The sequence below is a fragment of the Musa acuminata genome, chromosome BXJ2-11 (genome assembly GCF_036884655.1).
Source record: "Musa acuminata AAA Group cultivar baxijiao chromosome BXJ2-11, Cavendish_Baxijiao_AAA, whole genome shotgun sequence".
Classification (NCBI taxonomy): domain Eukaryota; kingdom Viridiplantae; phylum Streptophyta; class Magnoliopsida; order Zingiberales; family Musaceae; genus Musa; species Musa acuminata.
In genome coordinates this window covers 27,127,062-27,142,326 of record NC_088348.1, presented here as the reverse complement: position 1 = coordinate 27,142,326, position 15,265 = coordinate 27,127,062, and the positions used below count along the sequence as shown (strand labels likewise).

The 15,265-nt window shown below is 38.7% G+C and overlaps 1 protein-coding gene and 6 non-coding genes across 7 annotated transcripts; all 7 read right to left on the bottom strand.

Moving 5' to 3' along the window:
- Positions 1–4,145: 4,145 nt before the first annotated feature.
- Positions 4,146–4,245, bottom strand: LOC135628034 (small nucleolar RNA R64/Z200 family). Its single transcript, XR_010492760.1, has one exon. It is a non-coding gene; the product is annotated as a small nucleolar RNA R64/Z200 family (small nucleolar RNA).
- A 35-nt stretch (positions 4,246–4,280) lies between these two features.
- On the bottom strand, positions 4,281–4,379 carry LOC135628033 (small nucleolar RNA R64/Z200 family). Its single transcript, XR_010492759.1, has one exon. It is a non-coding gene; the product is annotated as a small nucleolar RNA R64/Z200 family (small nucleolar RNA).
- Positions 4,380–4,621: 242 nt separating this feature from the next.
- On the bottom strand, positions 4,622–4,700 carry LOC135628029 (small nucleolar RNA Z199). The gene has a single exon (XR_010492755.1). It is a non-coding gene; the product is annotated as a small nucleolar RNA Z199 (small nucleolar RNA).
- Positions 4,701–5,181: 481 nt separating this feature from the next.
- LOC135628035 (small nucleolar RNA R64/Z200 family) lies at positions 5,182–5,279 on the bottom strand. Its single transcript, XR_010492761.1, has one exon. It is a non-coding gene; the product is annotated as a small nucleolar RNA R64/Z200 family (small nucleolar RNA).
- Positions 5,280–5,369: 90 nt separating this feature from the next.
- On the bottom strand, positions 5,370–5,443 carry LOC135628028 (small nucleolar RNA SNORD18). Its single transcript, XR_010492754.1, has one exon. It is a non-coding gene; the product is annotated as a small nucleolar RNA SNORD18 (small nucleolar RNA).
- Positions 5,444–5,534: 91 nt separating this feature from the next.
- On the bottom strand, positions 5,535–5,615 carry LOC135628030 (small nucleolar RNA Z199). Its single transcript, XR_010492756.1, has one exon. It is a non-coding gene; the product is annotated as a small nucleolar RNA Z199 (small nucleolar RNA).
- Positions 5,616–6,625: 1,010 nt separating this feature from the next.
- Positions 6,626–14,318, bottom strand: LOC103971687 (ras-related protein RABC2a). The gene is made up of 6 exons (XM_065133097.1): positions 13,932–14,318; positions 11,909–11,977; positions 9,931–9,996; positions 8,732–8,853; positions 8,104–8,232; positions 6,626–6,987 (listed from the first exon to the last, which is right to left on the bottom strand). Exons 1-6 carry the CDS (start codon positions 14,071–14,073, stop codon positions 6,880–6,882), a joined length of 636 nt encoding a protein of 211 aa, XP_064989169.1. The 5' UTR covers positions 14,074–14,318; the 3' UTR covers positions 6,626–6,879.
- Between the last annotated feature and the right edge of the window lie 947 nt (positions 14,319–15,265).

Here is a 15,265-nt window from a genome sequence, read left to right as displayed (position 1 = left end):
GTCTGACCGCCAATGTGCTCCCCGTAGATCCCTTCGTTCACCTCGACTAAATCCGTCTAGGCCTCCATGGGATTCAAGCAGTGCAGGAGCGGTTGGGTGAACGACCTCCGATATAGCCGTCTGTTCGTCTCGCAATACCACACCTATCTACATCGGAGTCATTGGGAGGCCGCCTTGTTGGCTGGCAGTGTCCCATCTCTTTTGTAGCGGAGGATCTCTTCCACCCAAGTCGGGGTTGTACCGGTCGTGGCCACCTCTTTGGCCACCATGGTTCGGTAGGGAAGCTGCTCGACTTCCGGAGGCAATTCGATGCTATCACCCGAGGCAAGTTTTGCCAAGGCATCGACTTGGGCGTTCTGCGCCCGTGGCGGCCTTGTTATGTCGAAGCGTTGGAAGCAGCTAGCGAGTTTCTTTGCCTTAGATAGGTATTTTGAAATGGTAACGTCTTGAGCCTCATAATCTCCATTGATGTGGCCGACAACCAGTTGGGAGACGATGAAAACCTCGATGTCTTAGACTTGGAGCTCGAGGGCTAGTTTAAGCCCGAATAGGAGTGCTTAGTATTTGGCTTCATTGTTAGTGGGCTTGAACCCGAAGCGGAGTGCGTGATTGAATGACCAACCGTCGGGCCTTTTTAGGACGAGGTCGGCCCCACCCCTTTTTGTGTTTGCCGAGCCGTCGACGTGCAAGCTCTACCGTTGCTCGGTACGCTTGATGTTACTGCTTTCGAGGGGAGTCAATTCCAAGATGAAGTCGACCGCCTAAGCCTTGATGGTCGTTCTCGGCACATAATGTATGTCGAGTTCCCCGAGCTCGACTGACCACTTGAGCATTCATTCGGACACGTCGAATTTGGATAAGATCTGTCACAGTGGTTGGTCGATCACTACTTTGATCGGGTGGGCTTGGAAGTAAGGTCGTAGCTTCCTGGCTGTCTAAATGAGTGCTAAAGTCAGTCTCTCCACCAGTTGATATCGCACCTCAGGTCTGCTGAGGATGCGTCTCAAGTAGTAGATTAGTTGTTGCACCCCAGAGTCATCCCGAGTTAAGACAGAATTGACAGCATGCTCGGAAGCCGCAAGGTGGAGGCTGAGTGGTTCCCCCAAGGAGACCGTGGCGAGTCAGGGTAGACGGGCCAAGTGCTCCTTTAGTCGACTTCTTGAGCAATGTGACGATCGCTAGGTAATATTATTGGGATTCCTGAGGGTCACTCCTTGCTTCCCCGATCCCAGGTCGGGTTGGAAACTTTATTGCCCGATGGTACGTAGAGATGACAGCCCTAAGCTTGTTAAGGGTTGGTCGGCCCAGGATGGCATTGTACGCCGAGGAGAGTTCCACCACCATGAAGGTCACTATGACCGTCTTGGTCTTTGGCTCCTCTCCCAGGGTGACTGGTAGGATGGTGGTGTCGAGGGATGAAATGGAATCACTTATAAATCCGATAAGCACTGATTGCATTGGGGTGAGGCCAACCTTGGTCAAGCCAAGCTTCCGGAAGGCGTCGAAGTAAAAAACATCGACGGAGCTCCCGATGTCCACTATGATCCTTTTAACTCGAGCATAGGCGATTCTAGCTGAGCCGACCAATGCATCGTCATGCTCATGGTACTCAATTTCCCCTGTCGGGAAGGTGATCTCCGGCACTTGCGGTTGCCTCGATCATTTTTCAACAACTGCTTAGTCGTAAGCCTTTCACCCCGCCATGCGATCCCCACCTGATGTTGGGCCGCTGCTGATCACATCAATCTACTTCTCTACTGGACCCCGAAGGGCGTGGCGATAATTCGCCTGGTCTTCTAACATAGTGACCAAGGTGTCCCCGACGTATGAGCTCTTCAATCTGGTTCTTCAAGTCGCGACACTCCTCGGTGTCATGATTATAGTTGCGATAAAACCGACAGTACTTTGAGCAATCTCTAAGCTCACGTGGGGCCTTCAAGAGTCTCTTCTCCCTAATATGTAGGAATATCTCCATCCTAGAGGAATTTAGACGCCGGAGAGGGGGCCTCGAGAGAGATGCATCGGGCCGATCGATCCTCCTTGGCAATACCAAGGCTTGCCCCAGGGCGGTTCCACTTGCGACCTCTTATGCTCCTTGTGCTTTCCCGCCATCAATGTCTCGGCAGCTACGTATTGATTAGTACATTGAAGCATTTTAGAAATAGTCATCGACGGTCGCTCGACCAACGACCAAAATCCGGAAGGCCGAAGTCCCATTAAGAACTCTTACATTATCAAAGAGGGATGAGCATCGAGTAACCCCCAGATTTCGGTAGTAAAACGAGTCACGAAATAAGAAATCATCCTTTTGGCTGAGACCGAGGAGCAGAGCTGCAGATGATTTCGATCGCACACTGGCCAAGAAGTTGAGCTTGAACTCTTTGGCCAACTGGTCGAAGGAGGTGATCGAGGTTGGTCTAAGGCGACTGTACCACATACGAGTCGAGCCACGAAGCGAGGTGGGGAACACCTTACACATGAGGGCATCCGATGTGTCGTATAGGGCCATCTGGGCTTGAAAAACGGGCTTAAAAAGCAACGACATGCTTCGTCAGGGTCGAAGCCACCGTCATAGGCTACGAGCATAGGGAGGCGAAAGCTAGGAGGGACGAGCTTGTCTGAATCTCCAATGTGAAGGGCTACCCTCATGAAGAGGTCTCGCCAAGCTCTTCTTTGGACTTATGAAACTCTCATTGAACCTCATATAAGTGTTGATTGACTGAGTGTAACTGTGCCCGAAGAGAGTCCACTGAGTTGAACGATAGTGTATCGGGCTCAAGACTGCCAAAGGCTTTGCGTGCTATGCATGGGCATTGGCCTCTAATTCGATCACCCTTCAAGCGATAAGGCAATGTTCGTTATCATAGGTCACTGAGGGACCAAGGGTGGTCCAGGAGAGGGTGGAGGTTGCGTGGGAGAAGGGGGCAACAACTCCCATTATGGCATGTGGGAACGTCGAGAGTTGCCCGAAGCGAGGAACGAGAGGAACGATGGTTTGCATCATCCTAGACAAAACTTGGACTTGGTGTGTCAGGCCAAGGAAAGCCTCGACGGAGATGGGAGGTTAAGCGATGGCTATCCTAAAGGGCGATAACCCCGGGTCAGTGAACAACCGCTAATAGTGCCCCGGGATTATCACGGTGCCATTTGCCTATTGCTCCGAGGGAGGCGAGAGTTGTTCTCCGAACCTTGAGTGGGTCAAGAGGCGCTCGTTCAGTGTTCAACCAATTTGCTTGGTCAAGGTTGATCTTGCGACATCAGGCCATCCTTCTAGTGCTAAAATATTTGTAAACCTTTACACCGTGACTGAGAGGTCTACACAATTCAATCAAATCCCGAATGCAAAAGATTGCCCACGTTGATACTTAGAGCAATGAAAGCCATCATCCAATTGGGTCAAGCTCGAACCTCACTTCTGGAATGCAAGACATCATCTATACTCGCTTGACATCGTCTCAATCTTTAACATTATACTTGGTCAACATCATCCCGATCTTTACGGGGTGACATTATACTCGATCGACGTCGTCCCGAACTTTACAAGACAACGTTGTACTTGGTTAACACCATACAAAAATGTACTTGGTTAACACCATACAAATCTTTACGAGACAACATTGTACTTGATTGGTGCCATCCCAATCTTTACAAGACACCGTCATACTCGAGGAGCATGGTCCTAAGCAATTGTTAGAGGACAAGTTACCAAAATATGCAATTTGAAAGTTGTCACACCAATGGAATTCTTTGGCACTAAAACTTATAATAGCTGACTTTTCCAAACTAGAGGGAGAAATTAAGGTGATACAGTTTATTTATTTCATAAAACATATAGAATAAAGATTGCTCATAATGTAATTAATTACGGTGTCTAGGATGACATGCTCGCACTCAGGATGTTTAATTCAAAAGGTCCACATTAAGGAATACCAGATTTATTATCAAATTAAAAATAAATTAATATGCTATAGAAAAATTGTACACATAATTGTATACAAAATGAGTCAAGATGAGTCAGCCCCCTCATATTTGTCCATGAAATCTGCAATCAACTCGCATTTAATCATTCAAAAAGAGGTGTTCTGTTTGATCGATTTATTGATCATGCTAAGAAATGCAATACGAAACATTCTGATGCAGTACACAACTTGCTCAGAAGAATGAAATGACTTCTCATCGATACTCGAGAGTACCTCTGAAGTCTGACATGCGAAGATTACATTTCATAATTCATCGTAGCATAACGAATTAGTGGAAACGAAGAAAAATCGAATAAAAACAGTTTGCTCAGAACAATGAAATGGCTTCTCATCGATACTCGAGGCATCTCTGAAGTCTGACATGCGAAGATTATATTTCATGATTCGTCATAGCATATCATAAATTAAGGACGGAGACATTTTCTCGAGTAAAAAAAACAAATCAACGGAAAAGAAAAAAAAAAAGAAGGAAGAACATCGAAACCATGTAATCAGAAATGGCAAGGAATGTAATCAGAAACATGGACCTGTCAACTCTACGATCATGTCCTTCAATAACAAGAATCGTAAACGGAAGCACTGCATCTACTAGAACCAGAACACTAGCAACAACAAACACAATACGAAAGCGAACGAGGACGTATCATCAGAGACTTAAATACAACGAATCATGGAGAAGTATTCCCATCATATTGTTGCAGTTTCCTCATCACTTGATCCGAACAAACATGCCTTGAGATAGATCGAAAACCTATCGAAACCTGAGGGGGCAACCGAAACGAAAACTAGATGAAGCTGACAGAAAGGCGGCGATGGCGACAACGAATTCAGTCGTCGCAGTGATCGAGGCCGAGCAGAATGCTTGCCGGCAGCCCCTTTTTATAGACGGGAAAGGTCTTTCTTACAAACTTGCAACAAAAGTCGACAGATACATCGGCTTCAATAAAAAAAATGGCTTATTTAAATAAATTTCAAATAAGAACATGAATCAGTCCCTCAAAAAATATTTTGTGATCTGCCGATCTCTTAACTGATAAAATCATCATCAATGAGCGCAGAAAATGAATAATTTCTTTTTTTTTCTGTACGTAGCCTAATTCGCACGCAGAACCAACTCAGGTCGACGCACATAAACAGTGTCCTCAAAATGCATAAGAAATCCATAAGACAAATTCTAATGGAGTCGCGGTGAAAAAGAAATAGCTGGCTCAGAAGAATGAAATGGCTTCTCATCGATACTCGAGGTATCTCTGAAGTCTGACATGCGAAGATTCCATTTCAAGATTCATCATACCATCAAATAGGAAGAACGGAGAAAATTTGCTAAGCGAAAAATAAGCAAATAAACAGAAAAAAGAAGAAGAGTTAGCAGCCATAAACGAGTTCTGTGGGATCAGAATTGGTAAAGGAGTATCAGTCACCATGTAATCAGAAACACGGACCAACTAATATCATCATGTCCCATCTGAATGAAATGGCAAGAATCACGAACGAAATCACTGAATATACAAATCACAACAGATACGATCTGAAACCCGACGACAAAGGTAAGGAGGCACCATCGGAAACTCAAATACGAGGAATCATGGAGAGGTATCTCCATCAAATTGTTGCAGTTTTCTCATCACTTGATCCAAACTAACACGGCTCGAGATAGATCGTAACCCGCGGAGACAATCTAAAATAAAAACGGATACAAATGAGAGAGCTGGCGGCGAAGGCGACGAAGAAGTCAGCCGAAGCGGCGATCGAGGGCGAGGAAAGTGAATATGGGCAGCCGCTTTTATAGATGGTGGAAGAAACCCTAAACCCTAAACATTCGTCCGCGTCTCCCTCCGCCGCATCTGAGCCGTTCATTGGTCGACAGTTAAAGTCTAATCCTCGCATCTGATTCGTTTGTTTATAAACCCAAAGCCAGCATTATTTTCCTCTTCATTTTGAATGGATAAGACGTCTTCTCATGAGGAAGATAAGTTCTTGATAGATACTGACTCTAATAGTTATAAATACGTTTCGCAATATTTTTACATTCTTAATATATATTGTAAAAAAATAAAAAATTATCTAATTATAAAATATTTTAAATATTTGAAAAAATATATTTAAATTATACTTTCTTTTAGTATTTATTCGAAAATAAATACATATTTTTTAGTTAAGATAAATATATATAATCTGATTAAAAAAATATATGATTTAAATATATAATAAATATAACTATATAAATAAATATAAAAAATTTCAAAATAAATAAATAAAATTTCATCTAATAGAATAAGAAAGAACTGCCAACCGTTTAACAAAAAAGGATAAATTTTTATAATCTTGTATTTTAGATAATATCACAGATACTTTGAGAAATTTAAAAATATTTATTATCATCTCACAAATACTGTTGAAATGATAATGCTACCTATTATAGCATCAACATTTGTACAAGAATAACATCAACGTTTGAATCTTTTGTCTCTATATCAAATTTAATTTAAAAGTTATCAAATAATAATTCATATTTAAAATATACATTAAGTCCTCAATTTACATTTTAAACGTATTCCCAAACGTAAAAATAGGATCACGAAACAATTCCTCTACAAACAATATGTCATAAGCTTTAAAAACAAACATATTATGGATCTGTGAACTAATAAGCAAACTGATAAAATCATATCATCAAATAGCACACCCAAAAAAAATATTCATTCTTTTCTGTACACAGCCTAACTTCCTACCTCATAACCCACTCAAGATCACTCGGGCTGATACACATCAACAGTGCAAAAGATGAACTGATACAACTCATTTACAAACTTAAAAAAGCACCTTAAGGAGGACAAAGTGATACAATTGGTCTTCACCTGCTTCATTGCTCAGAGGAGTATACTCCAGGTAGTAAAAATCATGAGCAACAGCCTCCTTGGTGTGCATGTTGTTCCTGTTTTTGTTTCAGAATATTCCTTTTAACTGGAACTGATCCTTCCTCCACCAGTATAGGAACTTCCATAATCTAAAAAGAGTAGAATAGCTTCAAATTTGTAATCCTCAATGCATAATATTTGCCAATTCAGAGCTTCAAATGGAATAAGAAGAATCTAATTGTTGGTGACTGGAGACAGACTAAGGTAATTTTACAGAGATATCAAAAAGGACAACTTAGCTTTACATGGATACTATGTTGCGAAAAATTATGGATGGTGTTGAATGTAGGATAGTGGTGACTACATTTCATATACCATAGGTGTCGAGAAGATCTACATTCCATCAGTGGTAAGCAAGCAAGCAAAAAGATCATGAGAATCAAATATTGTTAAGTAGGAACTTTGACAGCTCAGTCGAGTGAACTTTGTTATGTATGGCAAGCAGAGGTACCAGCCAGACATTCAAAGATGCTACATTGAAAGTCTGATGACAGTTTAGCTCAAGATTAGACTGATGGTAAGAAAAAAGGATGGTGATTACTGCAACAGACAGAATAGTTGTTATACAGACTGCTCTTCAATTATCCAGATGTATCTTCTTATATTCAACTTTGTGGCCACCAGCAGGCTTTTTCAAAACAAACATTCATGTGCTTTTATGAATTAAAATAGATTTAGCAATACTTCTTATCAAAGTAAGAGACTTACACCAAAAGAAGAAGAAGCTTGCTTGATTGTAATATACAGCGATAGGAGGTCATTGTAATAAAACAATTAAAAGCATAGTAGAGGATCAATTCTACTATTACTTCCTAGTTCATACAATAGTTATCTAGGTCAGGGTTCAGTATGGTGTGTGGCACAAGGGCAGAATGTGGTATGGTACATTTCCCAGTATATAGGCTGAAATTTGGGAAACCCAAGCTGATTAAAACCTGACCTTGGACTGTGATTAGACATGATCACCACAGGATTGGGTCTGCCAAAGCAAAATTTGAACCCGACTAGGATTTCAGGTCAAACTGATGTTTACGGGTAGGCCAACTTAAAAAAGTGAACAAACTTACATGTACCATATGGTTTTCATATTCTCGTCAGCTACAAGATTCTTCATCGGATCATACTTACAGTCTATTCAGTTCTTAAATATCTCAATTTTTTGCTGGATGAAAACAAATGGTTGTATTCATTGGATAGAAGAGTACCTTCAATGCCAGTTCTTCAAAACATTTCTCCACATTGGCTCTTGTTTTTGCACTGCACTCAATAAACAAACACCCATACTCATTGGCAAAGGAAATCCCCTCTTCTCTGGTCACCATCCTATCAGCCTCCTAAAAGGTTCTAATAGAAATGGTTAGTCATGCAAAGAAAAAAACCATGCAAGATAAACCTAGTTTTTTTTCTAATGTTTTAGGCATGTACTGTTTTACTGATAGGTTGATTCTATTTGATAGTAGCTTAACATAGAGATGTTTAGCTGAACAGAATCTTTTAGTAAAGCAGATAGCTTCAATGTATCATCTACTAGTCTGCAAACCTCTTAAGTGGTTAAAAGCAAGATGCATTATCATGGTAACTTTCTGATTCTCGTACTCAAACAACGAATTGCTAATTAATTAAAATCATCAAATAAAGTCCAAATATAAAGTTCAGAAACAATGCTTTTGACTTGTACAATATGGTGAATATTCACTGGAAAGTTGAAAGCCACTATAAGATGCTACTTAATCTAAAAAGTTCATTAACACATTCAACAGTCGTACAAAGAAAAAAATAAGCTGCAAACAGGACAGAAGCAACAATGGCAAGCACTTGAAGAGCAGAAGTAACCTTGTCAACTTTATTTCCAACAAGCACTTTGACACAGTTGCGGTTTGTTGAGTATAATTCTACTTCCTTGACCCATACATCAGCCAGATTGGTAAAAGTCTCTCGCTTTGTCACATCATAAACTAACAGAACAAATAAATAAGTTAACTCTTCTGCATTTGTAGCATGTATAAAGGAAAATCACCGAACCTACATTAAGAAACCTAAATACAGGCAGTTGAAAGCAGCAAAAAAAATCAGCCATAAAATTTAAATGTGATAGATAATTGCTAACATCCAAAGCATATTGCACACTAAATTTATGGAATCAATAGAAGGAACTTTAATGGGTCACAAGCAGGGTGCATGAGTGCTGAAGATGGAGGTTCATCACAAAGTAAATACACTAGGACGAAAAGCAAAACATGTGTGCATGCTGAGAGTAAAAGGCACCCAAAATCCACAGCAGAAGCAAATTGTGATTGAACAGCACATTATACCTCTCTTATATATCTATTAATCTTCTTAACATTTTAAGTGTCTAAAGAAAAGTTGATCCACAATGCTACAAGTTTTTTCATACAAACAATAAGCAGGTATGTATTAAATAATACAAATTAATGTTAAAACAGAAAATAAGAAATGTAGTACTAGACTATTGGATAAGGGCAACTTGCTAAATCAGTTAGCAGACTGTAGATCTGAATCTATGTCATCTTAAATAGTAATGTCAATGTGTTAGGTGGTGAAAATACAATTACATAAATTAATGTTAAAACAGATCACAAGTAAAATAGTAGTAAATAATTGCTCAACCAATTAGCATACTGCAGATCAGTGTTAGGAGGTTAAAATACAAATGTTGCGTTAAAAAATTATGCTATAGAAAAAATGAAAAATAATGAACACAAGACAGTTAAATATCTCCATGATAGTAACTCTAGTTGTGTGTCACAGGAACCCAATTTTGCAAAAAAAAACTTTTGAGTGGAAACAAAATAGAATACTTAACAAATTAGAAATATATCATATGTTTGCATGCAAGCCATGAAGCATTAATGAATGGTAGTAACATTTGCATACAAGCCATTCAAGAAAAATTATATAAATTCTAAAAGATAAAGAAAAAAGTCTATATACATTGGTAATATAGCAGGTAAAAAGAATAAACAACTATTCCAATGTACAATGAAATAAAATGTCTGAAACAAGTCACTGACCGAGAATTATTCCTTGAGAACCTCTATAATAAGAACTAGTCAATGTCCTAAACCTCTCCTGTCCAGCTGCAATACATGTACAAATGGTTTTAGGAGAATAGGATAATTGAACAAAATATTAAATGTATCAACAATATGGGCAATAAACTCAACAATATGCAGATTCATAGTCATCCCCTTAGAAAAACCACATCACTATATGCAGAAGAAACATGCCATCTTTCCTATATTGTTTCCTATAAAAAAAATTTCACAAGCAACATAAGGATATTAATCAAGAACCTGCAGAAAATATCTAAGATATTCCATTTACAATGGCAGTTATGTAAATAAATAAGTCCAAACTTAACGGAATAATCAATGCAACTAATTATGCATATGAGCTTGTAGTGGATAATTCTATGATAAGGCTCTAATTGTGAAGTGATGTAACCAAATTAATGTCTTAGGATCCAAAAATGATGGATACAGAAATGACAAGGGACTGATAGAACAAATTTCGACATGCAATATATAATCGACAATTACCTCAGTCTGCCTGGCAAATAAGTAGATGCCATGGGACTTGAATATTTGAAGACGTGCATTTCAGAGAGAGATGTATGCTATTGCTAGACAGTGGAGCTACAATACAAAAGTGAGTAAGTCATGAAAGATCTTGAAGGCCCTTATGTTAGGCGTTAGCTAAAGGACTGTCTACCTAGACTGATAATTGGACCTAAACTATGGACCCCTCAAAGAGTATCTATTGTGCTCTGGGACCATATATGGACTCTGTAGAAGAATTCTTCTTCTCTGAGGAAAGAAGATATAGGGAATGTCAATAGATAAAAGTATTCATTTTCATCTTCTTTTTTGGTTAAAGCCAAAAATTGGGCCAGAGATGAAGCAAAACATGAGAACTGAAAGGTCATGCTGATCTTACCTGATGCTAAACACGTTTAAAGGGATGGTCTGGACCATGTTTCAATATTTCTAGCTAGGTATGCATAGGGTCATTCGGTGGCTCCCTTCCAAACCGATAAAATCCATTCCATTTCTATAAGGTATAAGTCAGACCAGCATTTTATGGTACAAAATGTAAGCCAAGAATGTTGCATATGCACAAATGATATTGTTAAAGCCAAAAATTGGGCCAGAGATGAAGCTAAACATGAGAACTGACTAAAGACAACTCTTTCTCTGCTTCTTCATCTTCTTTTGATCCTCTGTCCTCATCTCTCTACATTGTGTTCCAGTTGTGATCATCAATTGAATCATAGGGATCATAAATGCTGTCAAGGTACTTAAAAGGTCATGCTGATCTTACCTGATGCTAAACACGTTTAAAGGGATGGTCTGGACCATGTTTCAATATTTCTAGCTAGGTATGCATAGGTTCATTCGATGGCTCCCTTCCAAACCGATAAAATCCATTCCATTTCTATAAGGTATAAGTCAGACCAGCGTTTTATGGTACAAAATGTAAGCCAAGAATGTTGCATATGCACAAATGATATCGTTATCTTCTGCTAATCTTTCTAGGTTTTCTTGCAAGTTTTTCTCTTGCCTAGGGTTGCCTTGGTCAATGATCTGACAGTAAACCACATTTTTGAACTTAAATGTTTTATAATGCCAGTAATGTTCATTAAATAATCTATACTAGAAAAAAGTGCAAAAAAAGAATTGACAAATGTACAAAATCCACTTTTTGCAAGAATTTCATATAATAGTTTCATGATAGTAGTGGCACAGTGCAAAACGAAGAAACCTGTCTTCCACAAATCCAGTCTGTTATTTGTATGTGTTTCATGTGCTAAGATGCATTACCTGTTAACATTTTCACTTTTTCTTTAACAGAGGATCAATAGCTACATAGCAAATGTTCATCAAGCAATTGTTAAAAGCATGCTAAAGTGATGGTTTGCTAGCTACGAAGTAGGTAATAGTGGAAGAGAATAATAACAAAATTTTCAACTTCAAAGATGTTCTCATTTACCAGTGTCCCATATCGTCAGCTTCAACTTCTCATCACCAACAGCAAGATGCTTGATTTTAAAATCGACACCTATTAACAAATAAAAAAGAAAACATATAAAAACAAGACAAACAAGGTGAAAATTTTTGAACCACAAAGGCATTAACACAGACACCTCCAGAATCACTGATATAAAATGGTTGCTCTAATTAACCTTTGCAACATATATCCAAAATTAATAAACCACTAAAAATTCAAATTTTAATGTATTTTCAAAACTGAAAAACATTGTGTAGTTGAAAATAGCCCCTCAAGCTCTGCAGATGCCCAAAAATATCAACAGAAGCAAATGGTACTTGATTAATCAAACAAAGATCAGGTTATCCCCAATTTTGATGTACATTCCAGATCAAACATCACTCGGAACACCAAATCAGCAATTTGCAAGCAAGAATGAGAGTTAGGAAACTTCCAAATAGATACATGCATGTAGAAGAATAGATTCAAATGAGTCATACAGATAATTAAGATGAAACCAGCATTTACATTTTGATGATGGTCCAACCATTACAAAGTTTTGCAAACTTACATCTTTCACTCGTACCATGTTAATCTGATCAAAATCTCACAAGAAAACATTTTGCTACCTTGTCAGGACATTACTAAATAATTCGTAGTCCAGTTCTTAGCTACATGAATCAAGACTGGAGTGAAAATCCATGAAAGACTACATAAAAATATCTAAAGAAACTGAAGGCCTGAAAGGGTAAGAAGGACCTTGTCAGGACATTCAGATGTCATCAAACAATTAAAATATCAACCTGTGTTAATGCAAATTTAGAACAAATTCATTAGAGATCCAGAGAAATATAACCGTCAAATGCTTGTTTTCTTTCTAGTTTATTATCAAAGAAGTAGCAATAGGAAAGACAGCCTCAAGAAGCAGTTATAGCATTAGCAAACAGCTGCAATGCATGAGCAGGTTTCTGAGGATGTTGATGTCAGCAAGAAATTCCCACCAAACCTTTTCATTTTGAAATGAATTGACATAATTGTCATGAATTCATAGACACGAATGTTACTTTGCAAGCAATGGCAGGACAAAGGGTGACTGTATAAATAGCAACACTTTTGTACTGATGCACAAAACACACAATGTTCATAAGACCATGAAGGCCCATTGCTAAAATTTCTTCGAGTGAACTTTTCTTTTTCTAGTTAACATCATTACCAAAGGAACAAGCAAAATAAATCACAACTAGTTGTGAACTAAAAATTGGTTTAGTAGTTGGTACTTATTGTTCTCTGGCTAGTTCAAAACCACATGACAAATAAATCCCCTCTTCTACCACTTAAGCTTCCACACTTTTCAACATAACAGTTAAAGATGGATAAATTCACCGAATTAGTATGAGACAGCAATTACATCAAGGTGTATCAAAACCCTTTCACACGATTAAAGATCTTACATAATTGTTTTTGCAGATTGTGAAAGAAATAAGTAATGTCCATCACAAAGTCATTACTAAAAATGGACAAAACACAGATGCCTATACAAATAAAATAAAATAAAAATAAGACAATCCTCGGCTCAGCTACCCGAATCCATGCTTGACCATCAACATATAGACTTGCTTCATTTTCCGGTCATGCAAAAAATAATCACTATGATCAAGAACTGATATCATAGCATCTCTTTTCTTTCTTTATTTTTTCTTGAATGACACTCATTTTTTCATGGTTCCAGATCGAGCGTGCAAGTCCAAAGTCACCTACACCGTTAACTGTAGTTTACTGGGTCAGTCACAAGCACGATTCTTTACCCTCAAAGTTCTGGTAGAGCCGAATCAGCTTCAGTCATGGCGATCGTGTTAATGAACAGAACAACCATTAAGAATAACAAAGAAATATTTCAGAAAATAAAAATAAAAAATCATTAAATATTTCAAAATCTGCAAGACAACTCATCCTTCCCGAACACAATCCAAGAAGCATCTAGAACAGGGCAAAGGGAGCAGGAGGAGGAGAACAGAGGGAAGCGCACCGATGGTGGGGGAGAGATCGTCCGCGAGGTGGTTGGAGATGAAAGAGACGAGGAGGCTGCTCTTGCCCACCCCGGAGTCCCCGATCAAGAGTATCTTGAAGGCGTAATCGTACCCATGCCCCGGCCCCGACGACGAACCCATCAAAGATTCACCCCGAGATTCCGATCTCTCTCTCTCTCTCTCTCTCTCTCTCTCTCTCTCTCTCTCTCTCTCTCTCACGGTGATGATGAGAGCCACCGGAAGTAAGGAAGCGAGAAAAAGAAGAAAAAAGAATGGAGCAGTTGGGGGTGAAGACGAGAGGAGAGAATGGAAAGAGGGAGAGCAGAGAGAAGGGGGAGAGGCCGGGGGGATGCTTCGGCAGGCCGCGGCCGACAGCCAAATGGCTGCTTTAGTGCGCTCACAGTGCTTTTATTAATATTAATAAGAATATTATTATTATTACTCTTCTTCTTTCTCTCTTCTCGTTACGTCCGAAACCGCCACCTCCCCCTCCCTTTCTCTCGCGACGTCCGTCTACGCCAACGCCGTTCCATTCGGCGTGTCCTCTTCCATTCAATGCAGTCACGCCGTTATCCTCTGGCCGACTTACGAAATAAGACAAAGATACCAAAAAAAATATTATAATTAGAAATTATAAATTTTAAAAAATTAATACTAATTATATATTATTTTTATAGTTAACTATATTTAGTATCTTAATTTTTACTTATAAAAATAAATTATATAATCTTGTTTCTCCTTGTAACTTAAGCGATGAAAATATCATAAGATTTATGATTGAGCACGTGTTGATTTTATCTCACTTTGATTTAACATTAAGGTATTTTTATCGAACGATGATATAAAAAATAGTATTAAATATTTTATTTTTATAAATATAATTTTTTAAAAAAATAATTAATTATATAGATAATTTATAATTAATTTAAAAAAAATTAAAATATTATATTTATTATTATTATTGTACAAAGTGGCTCAAAATTTTGGGAATGTCTGTGATACACTTAAATCAAAGTCTGGAAAGGGTTAAGATTAAATAGTAGGTAAGGAAATGGAGATCATCGTAATAAACATGTTGTGGTGCGGGTGGATCTGTCAGCTATGATGTCCCATCATGAGTGTAGTTTTACTATATCCCACAAAAGAGTACTTGAAAGCTCGATGAGCTCACATTTCTCCGCTAAGGTGGGTCCGGTGGTCTAAACATGCATCATTGTTGCCGAGCGCATCCACCCAGATCGGCGGGCAACGCTTTGGCTTCAAACGACGAGTCGTTTGAGACATGACAACCTCAGAAGTTGCTTTTGTAGCTCGCAAGATAAAACCATCTGTC

What these genes read in the sequence shown, in the direction of transcription:
- LOC103971687 (XM_065133097.1), bottom strand. Translation starts at nt 14,073, where the DNA reads ATGGGTTCGTCGTCGGGGCCGGGGCATGGGTACGATTACGCCTTCAAG. An exon ending in GCTGACGATATGGGACACTG is followed by an intron (nt 9,997 to 11,908) that starts GTAAATGAGAAC and finishes CATGTATTGCAG; the next exon opens with CTGGACAGGAGAGGTTTAGG. An exon ending in TTCTCAAGGAATAATTCTCG is followed by an intron (nt 8,854 to 9,930) that starts GTCAGTGACTTG and finishes TTGTTCTGTTAG; the next exon opens with TTTATGATGTGACAAAGCGA.